At 48.0% G+C, this 13430-nt stretch overlaps 1 protein-coding gene across 50 annotated transcripts in view; it reads right to left on the bottom strand.

Moving 5' to 3' along the window:
• MAP4K4 (mitogen-activated protein kinase kinase kinase kinase 4) overlaps positions 1-13430 on the bottom strand; it is a 200881-nt gene that overhangs the window by 73618 nt on the left and 113833 nt on the right. For all 50 annotated transcript variants that reach the window (XM_075563270.1, XM_075563272.1, XM_075563273.1 and 47 more), the window contains exons 4-5: positions 4954-5079; positions 4110-4220 (exon numbers count right to left, since the gene is read on the bottom strand). In XM_075563270.1, the coding sequence (XP_075419385.1) occupies positions 4110-4220; positions 4954-5079 (237 nt within the window). The remainder of the gene's footprint in view (positions 1-4109; positions 4221-4953; positions 5080-13430) is intronic.

Below are 13430 nucleotides of genomic sequence, written 5' to 3'. Positions count from 1 at the left end.
AGTCGGGCGTTGGGGCACTGGGTTCGTTTTCCCACCGCACAGTGACAAACTGCTGACTGCGGCTCCATCTGACCTCCGTGCCAAACACAAGCTTTAATTCTGCTGTCAAAAGTGCTTGGTGTTCATGCTAAAGCTATTTCTTTCCCAAGGAAGAAACAAAACCTACTGGGTATCGAGCAATTTCAGATGACCTTACATTGGAAATAAAATCCCAAAGCGTGCCTCTTCTCCCTCGTGTGGTGGTGGGGCGAACACCACATGCTGCGCCCCAATACGCATTCTTCTCGCCACCCAGCCACTGGCTCTGCGTCCCAACTGAGAAAGCATTTTAAGGACTTGTCTCCCCAAACACAAGCAACCCACTAACTCTGAGATGCCTTACGTTCACAACAGGGACTACAGTGGAAGGGTCTGTTTGATTTTGGGGGGGTGGGGGGAGTGATTGTCATCATGACATTGCAGGGGGTGAATTAAATACAACAGCTTCTCTAGAACACTAATTCTTTCCAGCATAAGGGCTTTTTAAACAACCGCGTCTGCCTGTGGAACAGAATACAGCTCATTTGACGGCTGTTTATTCTCTCACAACAGAGGATGTGCAGCGTTGTATCACAGAGCACCGGGGGGGGGGGGGGAGACCCTAAAAAGATATGCTATCTTAGTGTTACACTTAAGAAGAAGGTTCCTTCTTTGAACAGTGTGACTTACAACACTCTGTATCCCTAGGGGGTTACAAAAAGGGGGGGTGAGAAAAAAAATTGGCTTCCTTCATTCTTACATAATTCCTACTTCAATTACTTCCATTCAGTCTCAATCTCTAATTTGCACAAACCTCCTTATGCTTTCACAAAATTATCTTAGCAACAAGCATAATAAACACTCTTTTCTACAATACAGGCAGTAAGTAAACCAATGCATAAGCAATTGTGTCCCTTACCAGCAGTTAAATTTAAGAAACAGAACAAAAACCCCTCACACCCCTACCCACACAGCTAAGGGATTGTTGCTTCTGCATTAAGGTTCGAAGCCTGTTAGCTCTTTGAAATAACCCCTCTTAACCAGAACTCAGATTATTTCAAACAGTGAGTGGTTTGCTAAGATCCCGGGAGAGACAGCGTTTGAGTGCATTCAACTACTCCCATGCCAGAGATCCAAAAGCCGAGCGGTCCAACCTACAGCCAATACAAATATCATCTATAAATTAGGAAACATTTTTCTCCCACCAATCGTATCTCATATTTAAACTCAGATCAAAGTCATGGGCCAGGCCGCCCCATAGTACTGACGATGGAGGGCTCCAGGTGCCCACATCCAGTGAGAAACAGTGGTTTCCACAAAAATGGAAACACTGCCACGTCGAATGGAAGTATGGAAGTGGGTCGGAACATGCCGGCTGGTTGGTGAATGGCTGGCTCTGGAAGTCCCAGGGGGTTAACTAAAGACGGCGCTTCTACTGATGCTCGCGATGCTGCCCGTTTGGCAGATGCGGCATCTAAATGTTAGCTTCTACCAAAGAAAGAGGAAAAGGTTTCGTCCCCACTACAGAAGCTAGCTATCCTTCGCCATGTCTACATTTCCCGTTGTACACTCAATGCCCATTTATCGGCATGCGGTGTCATGGTGGGAAAACTGGTACTGTGCAAAAATGGCGGATTCCTGAACGCCGCCCCCCCCCCCTTTCCAGGACCACCACGTGCCGACTTTTAAAAGTTTAAGTCAACAGAAAATAGCATCGGCCAACACTGACTGGGATGCTCATCCCTGTGTGGGCCCAGCTGCGGATCGCTCCTCTGCAGAGGCGGCCGGGAGGACCCATGCTTATCCGCTTCACCGTCCTCAACTGCTGGGTCAGCATTTACCTCCTCCGAGAGCAGCCGCCCGCGCACTGAACCGATCCCTGGGAGCCAGCAGCAAGGCCGAGACCCACACCAGTTCACATGGGTTATCACCAAACTCACACGCACCTCTTCCTAATGCCCTTTTAGGTGCCTCTCTCTTTCCTCCGGCCCCGTCCCACAGCAAGTGTGAGCTGATGGAGCTCAGACTACACAGGAGCTAGGGAACCGGAACGGGTGGCGGCTGTGGTCACAGGGCATCACAGCCCCATGGCCGGGGAGGGAGGGTGGCATGGTGTGGCTCAGCTTCCCAGAGCGTCCCCGAGACTGTCTAGCCACGCATACCAGGCTCGGGGCGTCAGCAACGTGCAAAACAGCTCTTTCACCAGGGTCATAAATGCAAAACCCCAGATACTCAGTTGCTGAGTGAAGAGAAGTGTATAAAATCCTCCGGGAAGTTGTTGGGTTTAATGTAAACTTAGAGACTCCAACCAACGAGTCTTTTCATTGTTGCCTGAGATCAATGGTGGTGAAATATACATGTGATGTGTACAATGTAAACCATGCTTACCTGTCCAAAAAAAAAAAAAAAACCCATGTGAGTTTGTCTTCGATGGTGGACACGTGTTATTGCCAAAGACCTTATACTGAAAATGAGTTTTCTGCTTGTGAAATCTTATGCTGGAGTTTTAAGCGGGAAGGGTACACACACGTAAATTTAAGAGAGCAACGACAGGAACTCACTGTTACTGCGAAGGTGTGTGCCGACACAATCCATGAAATCATTCCCACACACGACTTCATTTGACTCTCTTTCTCAAAATCATTCCAACTCAGTGTGGCCCTAATGAACGGGGCAGAACTGCCCCCGTGGGTTTCCAAACCGAAACTCTTTAAGGGGGTAGAGAGCCTCATTCTTCTCTCTTGGGTGGCTGTGGTGGTTTGAAACTGCCGGCCTTGCTATTGGCCATCCACCATACCTCACTAGACCACCAGGGCACCAGTCTTCCTGAATTCTTAGGACGAGGCAGGTTAAGTCCTGGAAGTGGAACAACTTTGCCTGCAATAAGTAAATAGCAGGGCGAGGATTCAACTCCACATCTGGCTAGCTCCTGTGGCAAACCCCTGAGACCCTGCCCTAGCCTGCCCAGCACGCTATCAATTTCGAATATTAGCTATTGATATAGTAAATGCATCTGCTCACTTGCCAAACTCCCTTGTGGCAAGATAGGGGTGAGGAAAATGCTTCCTAATTTAAAGACATTTAGTCTTGTAAGTGATAGCTGTTATACCTCCACATGAGTTTTCCTATAGGAACTGCTAATTCTCAAAGACTCTCTAAAACACTAAATAAAGCATATATTTCTCTATGAATTTTAGAGGGCATGTCTAAAACCTGAAACCTTTACTACTCTTAAATATAAAAGGTTAAGTTGGTTAACTTTATAAATAAAAAAATTAAAGGAACTGCCCACTTGCAAATTCTCTGTTTTTTAATTAGTGGAAGAAGCCTAGGAAACTAGCGTGGGAAGATGAAATACATCCTTGGGACTTAAATGCGTAATTGAGAGGAGAAGTGGAAAGAAGAAATGCCCTGGCTAGCTTAAAGGGACACAGACACCCTGGTAATTCAGAAGCATTTGTCACATATGAAAACATGTGTGTGTGTGTGTCTGTCCCTCTTTTCCTATGCTAGCAGGGTGGTGGTTCTACTGAAAACTGCTCAAACAGCAGCTGAGAACTTACTCTGAGATTCTGAGCCAGCTTTCCAATTAGCTGTAAATCACGCGGCATTAGAACTTTTGCTCATAAATATTACAACAGTCTACCAGTCAATGCCAAAGTTCACAGGATGAGTTTGAAAACCCACATTTAGCGCCCTTAGCAGTGATCTGATAACCTGACCTGAAGGGTCCCAATGAAAACAATCAGCCCTTAGGAAGACCACCTGCTCCCTCCTCCCATCAGGTCTGATTTTCTCTGTAACGCCAAAGGGAAAGATGTTATTAGGTATGCAGTGATTAACTTCGAGGAGGAATTTTGGGAAAAGAGGAGAACTGGGCTTTTGTTTTGTTTCCCATCTTTAGGGACTTCCATGGTTAAAATGCTGGTGTGGCTCACATGAAGGGGCCAGCTGAGCAGAGCTACCGGCTGTGAAGAGGAGAGTCGTGTACATAACGAGAATGAATGTAAAGCAAAGCTTCGGGCTCGGAAAAGGAGGTGTGAGCCTGCGGATGTGCCCCCCACGCAGCCCCCCACGCAGCCGCTCCTCACCCGCAGGATCTCTCTGGAGATGTAGGCGATCCAGTCTTCCTTGAGAGTGTTCCCTTTCGTGTTCTTCACCAGGTCTGTGATGGACCCCGCCCCGCAGAACTCCATGACCAGCTGCAGGGCAGATGAGATGAGACACACCGTGTAAAGTAACCCCTTCCAGCCCACGGGTCAGCAGCAGAGACTGTAGCACCCCGTGCCCCACCAAGTTAGCACAACACAGCCTAACCCAGCCCACCTTCCTGAACGATGTGGGCTACATCATCACACTTTGGAAACATCCGAAATATTTAGAGCTCAATGCACTGTCCAATTTATCCACCGGTGTGCACCTGGTCCGTCCAGGCAACTGGGGTTTTCTGATCTTCTCCAGCACACAGCCCAGTGCAGGGGTTCTACTGTGAGCACGTGGGCAGGAGAGGCCGTCGTGACCACTTAAGAAAGCGGTGCCAGAAGCCTGTTGGCTTGAGCTCTGCCTTGTACTTCCAGGTCGGTGTAAAGAAGGGGATAATGGACTGAGCTAACGAACTCCCACGTTGTTTTTATGGTATCATTTCTATTTTCAAGCTCCCAATCTCCTTGCTATTTTACTGAGATCCCTCTAAAACATGCCCCTTGATTCTTAAAATAGTTAACTCTTTTCTGTACCGTGTGAAATAAACATCCAAACAAGCATTCCGGGTTCCCCCAAACAGGTCCAAGCCAAGGAAGTCTTTAAGAAATCTACCAGCTACTGCCCAAATTCCCTTTCCTCCTCCCAGCCCCCCACCCCCCGAAAAGCACTGTGTGTCCTTTGAACGCAGCCCAAGAAGAAAGCCCTGAGAATACACAGGAAACATCTGCCTACCCAGAGTTGGTCGTCATGGCCTGGAGGGCTCTTTTTAATGAAGGCACCGTAATAGGTCGCAATATTTCTATGATGTGAATACTTCTTCAGCATGTTTATCTCCAGTTTGATTTCTTCCTCTTCATCCTGAGGAATAAACAAAGGTAAAATGGTATTGCCTTTGAATGAAATGCGTGCCTTTACTCTCCACGCATACGCACACACAAAATAACAAATGAACACACGACTTTCCGGTCCTTGGGAAAATAAAAGGAGGGATGGCTGCCTGGTCACGCTTATCTGCATATCAAGAGTTAGGGAGCTTAAGTGGATCCATTATTTGAAATGAGATTATAGGCTAAGCAAAAAAATACACGAAATCTGAAAGATAAACATGCATACCATGAGTTGACCGACTGAGAATCTACTCAGTGGCCCACTGCCAAATGCAAACTTTTGTGCAATGGCCCATAAGCCAGGATCAGGTGTGGGGATCTGCTTTTACGGGGTGCCGCTACCCCACCTCCAATCATTTAGTGCTCCCTTGGGGGCAGTATCGCCCTCTTTGGAAAACACTGATGCAAATGGCAGGTAGCCCGGGGCAGTGTGCCAGCCAGGGACTGCAGACCCAGCTCCACCATGTGACTTCCGGCGGCTTTACCATCATTTCATTAGGCATCAGTTCACTGCTCTACAAAAGCAGATGAGGAAAGGTCCCCGAACTAACGGGCACTACTTTAATTAGAAAAAAAGGTGGATCCTTTTTTAGTAAACTTCTCGGATTATCAGTCACCTGGACTCCATTGGGCCAGAGGGCACGCACTGCTCACAGCAGCCCCTGCCCGTAAGGCCAGGCTGGCAGCGCAGCCCCGTGAATTTCAGTAACAAAACGCAGACCTGGCTTCTCCCCTCGCCTTTCACTTTATTAAAATCAATGTGAACAGAGGGCAGGGTGGTGCTTGTGTGTGAAGATCAGGGAGGGGATGGAGGAAACGGATGGTGACACAGGTCTGTAAAATAAAAATAAGCTGCCTGTGTGAGTGCCGAGAAGCCCGCTTGGCCTTTGCCTCCCCCCGCAGCCATCAAGTGTGCGCCAGCCGGGCCGTGCGGCTTCTTGCAGGCACGTGACGCCGAGAGGGCGCCGTGCAGGGCTGCTCGACAAAGATGCTCCAGCCGCAGGAAAGCGAGGGGAACGAAATGACAGGGGCGCTCAAGGAAACCGGAAGACCGGGGCTCCAGGGGTCCCTATGATTGTAACTGTCCATGAATTCTTTGAAGGCCTCTCTTATTTACTAGATGAAATGGTGATTTGTTCCCTGACAACTTCTTTACATTTCTGTAAAGATATTTATTCCACAATGATGTCTGGTGTGTGTGTGAGTGTGCACATTAGCACACAGCTGGAGAGGGAAGGTGTTAACAGGACCAAAGAAGGGAAAACAAGCATGCATGCCCGGCCACTTGGGCCTAGCATCAGCCTTCCCTGATCTTCTAGCCAGGCCCACATCCTAGAAGTAAACTACAAAAACATGCTCTAGGGAAAGTGGATTTCTCTTTCCATTAACTGTTTCAGAATGAGGTTTATGCATACATTAAACAGTCCTCCTGCTTGTAAGGTTTTAAAATAGGTGACTCACATGAAAACTTATGAAATAAAAAGAAATTTAACCCAGTTAATTGACATTTATGGTCTAATTACGAGGGCCCACCTTGGAGAGAAAGCGTCAGAAACGCAGGATTTGCCAACGGCTGTGAGCCAACTACAAGTGGAATCTAATGATGTCTAATACCTATTATATACTGTTTCATGTTGTCTTTAAAGACACAAGCCAACTTCTGGGTTCAGATCTCCCTGTGGTCAGGAATGCCGATCACGTTTGGTGGTCTCACTCCAACGCACGCACTATCCCAGAGCCACGGCCACCAAGAAGCAGCCCCTCACTCAGCCGAAGGCAGGGCAGGTCTGAGTTGCAATTTTAAAACAAAAACAAACTCCACATGGGAAAAAAAAGCTGAATATGCAAAAGGGCTCAGAGGAAATTTACATATCCCAAGTGTCCAGGCCCGGTCCAAACCACGTGACCTTTTCCCTTCTCCCCTTTCCGAGATCAGAGGCGCAGACAGATGGAAAAACTATCTCAGGGTAACCTGGGGAGGGGCCAACAAGCCATGGTAATGCACTTGCAGTTAAGCACTTGGCCACACCAGCCACTGCCCTGGAGGAGGGGCAGGGCAGTCTGCTTCCTTTGAGAGTGCCAGCCTGGGGAGCCGGTGGGCAGCTAGCTGCTCCGCGCTGGGCTCGCTATGGGTTGCGATGAACACAACAGCAACGGGCTGGGCTGGAGAGGGAAAAGGAGCTTCCTGGTAGGAAAGGCAAGGCTCCCTCCGGTTTCTCTCCGTTGGTAAGGCAGCTGCTAACCCCACTTAGTGATTTAAGGCAGCTGCCGCAATTAGCATTTTGGACTCTGACCAGTGGGAGCGAGCTCTCATAGACAAGGTCTTTGTCTCGGGCTGGGATCCGACTAGGAGATGAGTTTTCTGTTGCCTTCGCTGGCTGTCAGCAGATGGGGGAGGGAGGCATCTGAACAGTGGTCATTTTCAGAAGCAGCAGTGGTTTATAAATGAGTCATATGACCGGCCCAGAACACACACGGAGTACATGTTATTTGGTTGATTGGTTTTTAAATGACTCCATTAGACACCAGTTCAGGTGCTAGTTACCCAAGTGGTCTTCTCACTCTGTGGATGAAAACTATGTAAGCCGTAGAGAGACGGGTGAAAGTTAGCCAAGCTCACTAGGATTCAAGACAGCACCATGTTCTGGGGCGACCTGTTTCCGTGTCGCAGCACTGGCTGTCTGCTCTCGCAGTAGCAGAATGGAGGGTGATGGCTAACTAGTCAGAGAAATGACAATTGCTCCCTCCCTTCATTAGTTGGAAGTAGACCTGATACAAGGAGACTGCCAAGAGCACTGACAGATTTTCGTACCAAAATGTACAAGGGGACTTCAAAAGTTTATAGGGAAATTCTATTTGACCATCAGGTTTTTAAAGCTCCCTTGAATAAAAGAAGTCCCTGGTGGTGTAGTGGTTACGCATTGGGCTGCGATCCACAGGGTTCGCAGTTTGAAGCCACCAGCAGCCCCCCGGGAGAAACACAGGCCTTTCTGCTCCTGCAAACAGTTATAGACCTGGAAGCCCCCAGAGGTCGTCGTGCGTCAGCAATACTCGATGGCAGTGAGGTTGGGTTTTGTAGAGAGAATATACACATAGATGCATTTGTTATGAAAATGTGTTTTTTAAAACTTTGTCTTTACATGACTATGAACTGGGGAAAATGAGAACAGATTGCCTTTAACCTGCAAGATCACAGCTATGTCTGAGAGAATTGCTCGGTATCATAGTAAGTAGAAATCACTGGATCACTGCGCATCGACTGAGTTGGTTCCAAACGGTAACAAGCCTATAGAAACCAGGTAGAATTGCCCCATGATTTCCCAAGGCTGCAACTCTACACTAGAGCAGAAAAGTCTCGTTTCCCTCCTGTAGAGTGGCCGGTGGGTTTGCGCCCTGATGGTTTAGTGGGGTGAGCATTGAGCTGCTAATTCCAAGGTCAGTGGATCAAGCCCACAAGGGATTCCTCGGGAGAAGATGAGGCTGTTGATATTATTAAAGGATGGAAGACAAAAGGGGTGATTCTACTCTGCCCGAGAGGGTCCCTGAGTCAGAACTGACTGCACAGCATTGAGGGTGGTTCTTGTGTGGGTGCTAGTTGTCCTCGTCAAGCTGAAAACGGCATAAAATCACAGCGAATTGATCTTGTACTCAAACACATCAAGAAGTTTCGTACCTTAAAATTCATTCTATTGAATTAAATGGAGATGAACAGAACTGTGCAGCACCGAACGAAATTAAGGTTTTGAGATCTAGTCAAAAGGAAGAAATTACATTCTTTACATAATTAATCAAGCCCCCCCAAAGAGAAAGAAAGCCCTGGATGAAAGTCCAAGCTTAAAAATCAACATTGAAAAATAAAACGGAAATCAAAGACTGATGACATCTTGCTCAAGGAATGATTATAGCATATGCTGGTATCCAGAAATAATCTGGTAAGAAAAAAATTGTATAATAAACACCAACCATTCATCATCTAAACAGGCAAGGGGGTGGCTGGGTTGTGGGGGAAAAAAACTTTAATTTGACCAAATGATGCAAGCAAGATCAAGCCCATCTCCTCAGGATCACTCATCCAAGAATAACCGTGGTGCTTCCATGAATGATATGGAAACTAGAAAGTTTAAAAAATAACAAACACTGTGGTTATAAGAGCCTTCAATATTATAATTTAAAATCATTCATATTATTACTTGATTTTAGAAGGCATCGATTTCTCCCTGAAGAAATTGGCACGCAAAGTCCACCTAAGCTAGTGCTGAGTGCACCAGCATGCTTGATACAAGAACTGTGCATCAGAAAATCCACCCCCCAGGAAGGAATGGTCTCAGAGAGGAACACCTGGCTAGCAGAGGGCTAAGGATGACAGTGGAGGGCCAAATTCCAGGTGCAGCCTCCACACATGGAGTAAGCTTCAGGTGAATCTTCCATGACTAACACGTCCAGGGATGTGAACAGCCGTGCTATCAGGTAGAAAGCACTGTAGAGTCAAATGTGGGAATAGTTAGGTTCTCACTTGACGTCTGTGTAGTATCTTCTCACTTGACGTCTGTTTGGACTCATCTAAGTCGTTTCTCTTAAAAAAAGAAAATGTGGAGGGCAAATGCAAAGAGATTAAACCACGAGGAATTCCCTCTGACAAGAGGCAAGGGATGCGAATGGCCTTGCGATCATGCAGGCGCGGTGGAAAGCGAATGTTCTAAAACCCATTGTGATGATGGCGGCACAAGTTTCTTGACATGACAAACAGCTGAATGGTAGGATATGTGAACTATGTGCCGATGAAGTTCTTTTGTCTGTTTTTGTTTTTAAATTGGTAATACACAGACATACAATAGGATTGAGCACCTGTGGAAACCTAAAGCAGGGCAGGAAACCCTGAAACTCAACTGACATGAAAATATATATTACACACCTGAACAGGCAAGCTCCAATCAAATCGACTGAAATACCTAAACTAACCTCCCAGTCCCATATCAAATGGGAACCAGTGATCAGAGTGCTCAGAAGCTAAGTGTTCATTGCGATCAACATCCACAGCATCAGAATGTGTATGTGTAAATTACTACATATATATTCTGCTGTAATCAGAGAAAAGGAAGAAGAAAGCAGAAACTAGAAATGTTACCACATGTTATCTTCCAATAATAGGTATTTTCAGCTTTCCTGATTGTCTACAATTGGCACGCACGACGTTTTCATCGTCAGAAGGGGTGGAGGGAGAGAGAAGAGAGAGTTTTAACTACAGCCCCATAAGAATTCAGAGTGAGTTTCTCTCTGGCGGCACACACAGTTCGGCTCCCTTTCTCACAGGAAGGGGGGTGCTCTTCGCCCCTCCTTGCTGCTCTCGGATCACTGCCACTTTCCCAGCGTGGCTTGCTTCCAACAGGGCCCTTTGTGTAGGAGGAGGTTCATGGAAGCTTGAAGAACTAGAGCCTTACTGGTCCGCCTGCCTTTTACTGGGCCAGCTGGGCCACAGTGCCTGGACCGTAACTTCACGCTTGTTTCTTCCTGTCTGCTACAACACACTGATCCAAGCCACCGACTTCTGCTGAGTGGCTCTTTGCATGCTTCAATCTTTCCTGGAGCAAAGCAGTGGGGCCCAGATCACTCATCATGTGGGGGCTCCCCTCCCTAACTTGCCAGAGGGACCCTTCAGGAGCATGGTGCCTTAGCCCACACATCACCGCTCCTCAAGACAGTGCGAAAGAGCCCTGGAGGTGCAGGCACAGTGGTTCCGTGTGGGGCTGCTAACCTGACCGCTCGCAGACTGAAGCCATGAGGCTTGGAACTCCCATAAACAGTTATAGTCTCGGAAACTCACAGAGGAAGTTGTACCCTGCCTTATAGTGTCACTCTGCGGCGGAAATGACTCAGTGGCAGTTGAGTTTGTTTTTTAATTTTTGAAACCACAAGATCTGTAGTTTGAAACCACCAGCCACTCTATGGGGAAAAGATAAGGCTTTCAGTTCCTCGGAAACTCAAAGGCGTGGTTCTTCTCTGCCCGACAGGGTAGGGTGGTGGTGCGGCGCGGTGTTTAAAACAGGTGACAACAAAGCCCCGGTGGCCGTGAAGGATGGTCATCTCCGAGAGATACGCAAACAGGAGGAAATTCCTACAATTGTCCCAGAGGTGCTGGTCTGTGGTGAAGGGACAGGAAACCCAGGCAGCGCCTAGAGGATCCCGGGTTGACAGGAGGCGCAGACAGCAGCTTGGGTTTACAGGGCAGACACCAGAGAGGAGCGTGTGCAGTCGGCCTGGTGATGGCTCAGAGCCTGGTCACTGTGTTCCCGTGAGAGAACCACCTGGAGAGAACCCCAGAGTTCAAGAAGACTAGTCCTTCTTGCCACTAGGCAGACTAGAAAAGCTCCTTCTTCTCAGGATTTGGATCGAGTATCCGGGAGATTCTTCCTCCAACACGCGCCATCACTGGGTCCACCCCGCGTCCTGGTGGGCTTGTGACGAAGTAGAGGTGCTCCTGAGGGTGTCTAGGGCTGTTAGAACGGTGTCTTCCTCTTTACCTGCAAAGCCTAAGGGGTCAGAGCTGTTGGCTGGTTGTTGGCTATCAGCCCAGCAGCTAACCAACTGTGCCCCAGGCCTCCCTGCCATGGGGGGAAGCGGATGGGACAGGGTAAAACCACCCTCACTGGAGCCCTGAGGAGCAGCTGGTGGGTTTGAATGGCTGCCCTGGCAGCTGCAAAGCAGCCCAGCGTGCGCACGGCTACCCTACCGAGGCCATTTTCTTACTCCCCCAAGCAAAACACACAAGCTCACTGCCATCAGTCAATGCCGACTCATGTCTCCCCACTGAATGCTGCTCTGGCCTCATCAAGCCAGTCTTAGAATGAAACACCTCTTTCCAGCTCACTTAACTGCTTCCCTGAAAGTTCACAACCCAGGAGGAAGGCAAATGATCCAGAACCTAACAAGGCGCGACACCAAAGGGGTGGCAGCCAGTTAAAGCTTTCAGAGTGTGTAAAGCAGCGGAAACACATCCCCATGAGAAAAGGAGGTGTTTGGGGTTTTTGTTGGGCGTGCAAGGGGAGAGAGACAACCTAATGCCATCCCGAACTGACACCGATTGCAGAATCAGTACAGTCATTCAGCCTGCTACCACCTTCACTTCTGTAAGGACAAACACTTCAGCCTCTGAAGGAGCCTGAGGTTCCACTTGCTTTACACAGCCCACTGAGAGAACTAGAACCCTATGCATTCAGAAAGCAACTTGGATTCACAAATGTTTTCATCCTTAACCAGGGAGAAGCAGCAAAAAGCCCATGGACCACACAGACCGCCTGGTTCTCTCTCCCCCAAACACGTAAAACCAAACATCATACACACACACACACACACACCCCTCAACAGAATTAGCATGAAAAATCTCCCTGCTTTTGATCATATAATTACAATCTTTCTGTTTGACCTCAATGGCTATAAGTCATTAGTTTGTGCTGGAATCAAAAGTAGAGACATTGCCAAAATGAAACCACCACTCTCCAGGCCCAACTTCGAAGAGGGCCCTGGCGGGCGGCTAGGGGTGCGCGGGGAGGCCTTGTATTTACGTAGCTCAGTGAGTTTCTAATTCAAGCTGTGAGGACGTTGTGGCCACCTAAACATTTTTGCTTTTCGTGTTGTATTCCTATCTCTCTCACATGTCCTGTGTCACTCCTACCCACCTCCTTCTGAACTTCCCCTCACTCCTGTCGACATGCCTTTGACGTCTCATGATACAAAAGGTAAATCAGTCGGTAGGAAATCTACAAGCAGTCGCTGAGAGCGCAGTAACACAATCTTCCCCAGGTAACTCATTTTTCAAATGGCGTGTTGCTAAGCAGTCAGCTGCAGTCCTTCCGACCCCGCTCTGCGTGCTCCTTCAACAGAGTGTCACTGTCGTGCGCCAATGACAGCAACACGGCATACACCTTCCTGTAAGTGCACACCAATCGTCGTTTTCTTACTTTAAAATCAATCTCTTCACTGAGGCCCTGCACATCTCTAGAAAGGGCTCCTCTACCCGTTTCGTCTGAAATGTTAGTTTCCATTCAGAACAAATGGCGTGACCTCTGATTCACATTTCCCTCGCCTGAAGTAGTCTAATCCTCTGGAAGATCCACATGGAAATCCCAAATGGAGCCTTCCAAAAGACATTCCATAGGGAAGATAGACACAACCTACTAAAATTCCCAGGGTGTAGCTCGAAAAGACACGACAAAGTTTCAGAGGCCTTCATGTAAAACAGAAGACAGAATCTAAGTATTGTAAATGCTGACAGGCACCTTTCATTTAAAGGATTTTAGGTGTCAAGGGTCAGGCTGGGACACTGAC

The sequence above is a fragment of the Tenrec ecaudatus genome, chromosome 11, assembly GCF_050624435.1.
Source record: "Tenrec ecaudatus isolate mTenEca1 chromosome 11, mTenEca1.hap1, whole genome shotgun sequence".
Lineage (NCBI taxonomy): Eukaryota > Metazoa > Chordata > Mammalia > Afrosoricida > Tenrecidae > Tenrec > Tenrec ecaudatus.
The sequence above is the reverse complement of the archived record's forward strand: the minus strand, read 5'-3'. Positions and strand labels throughout refer to the sequence as shown.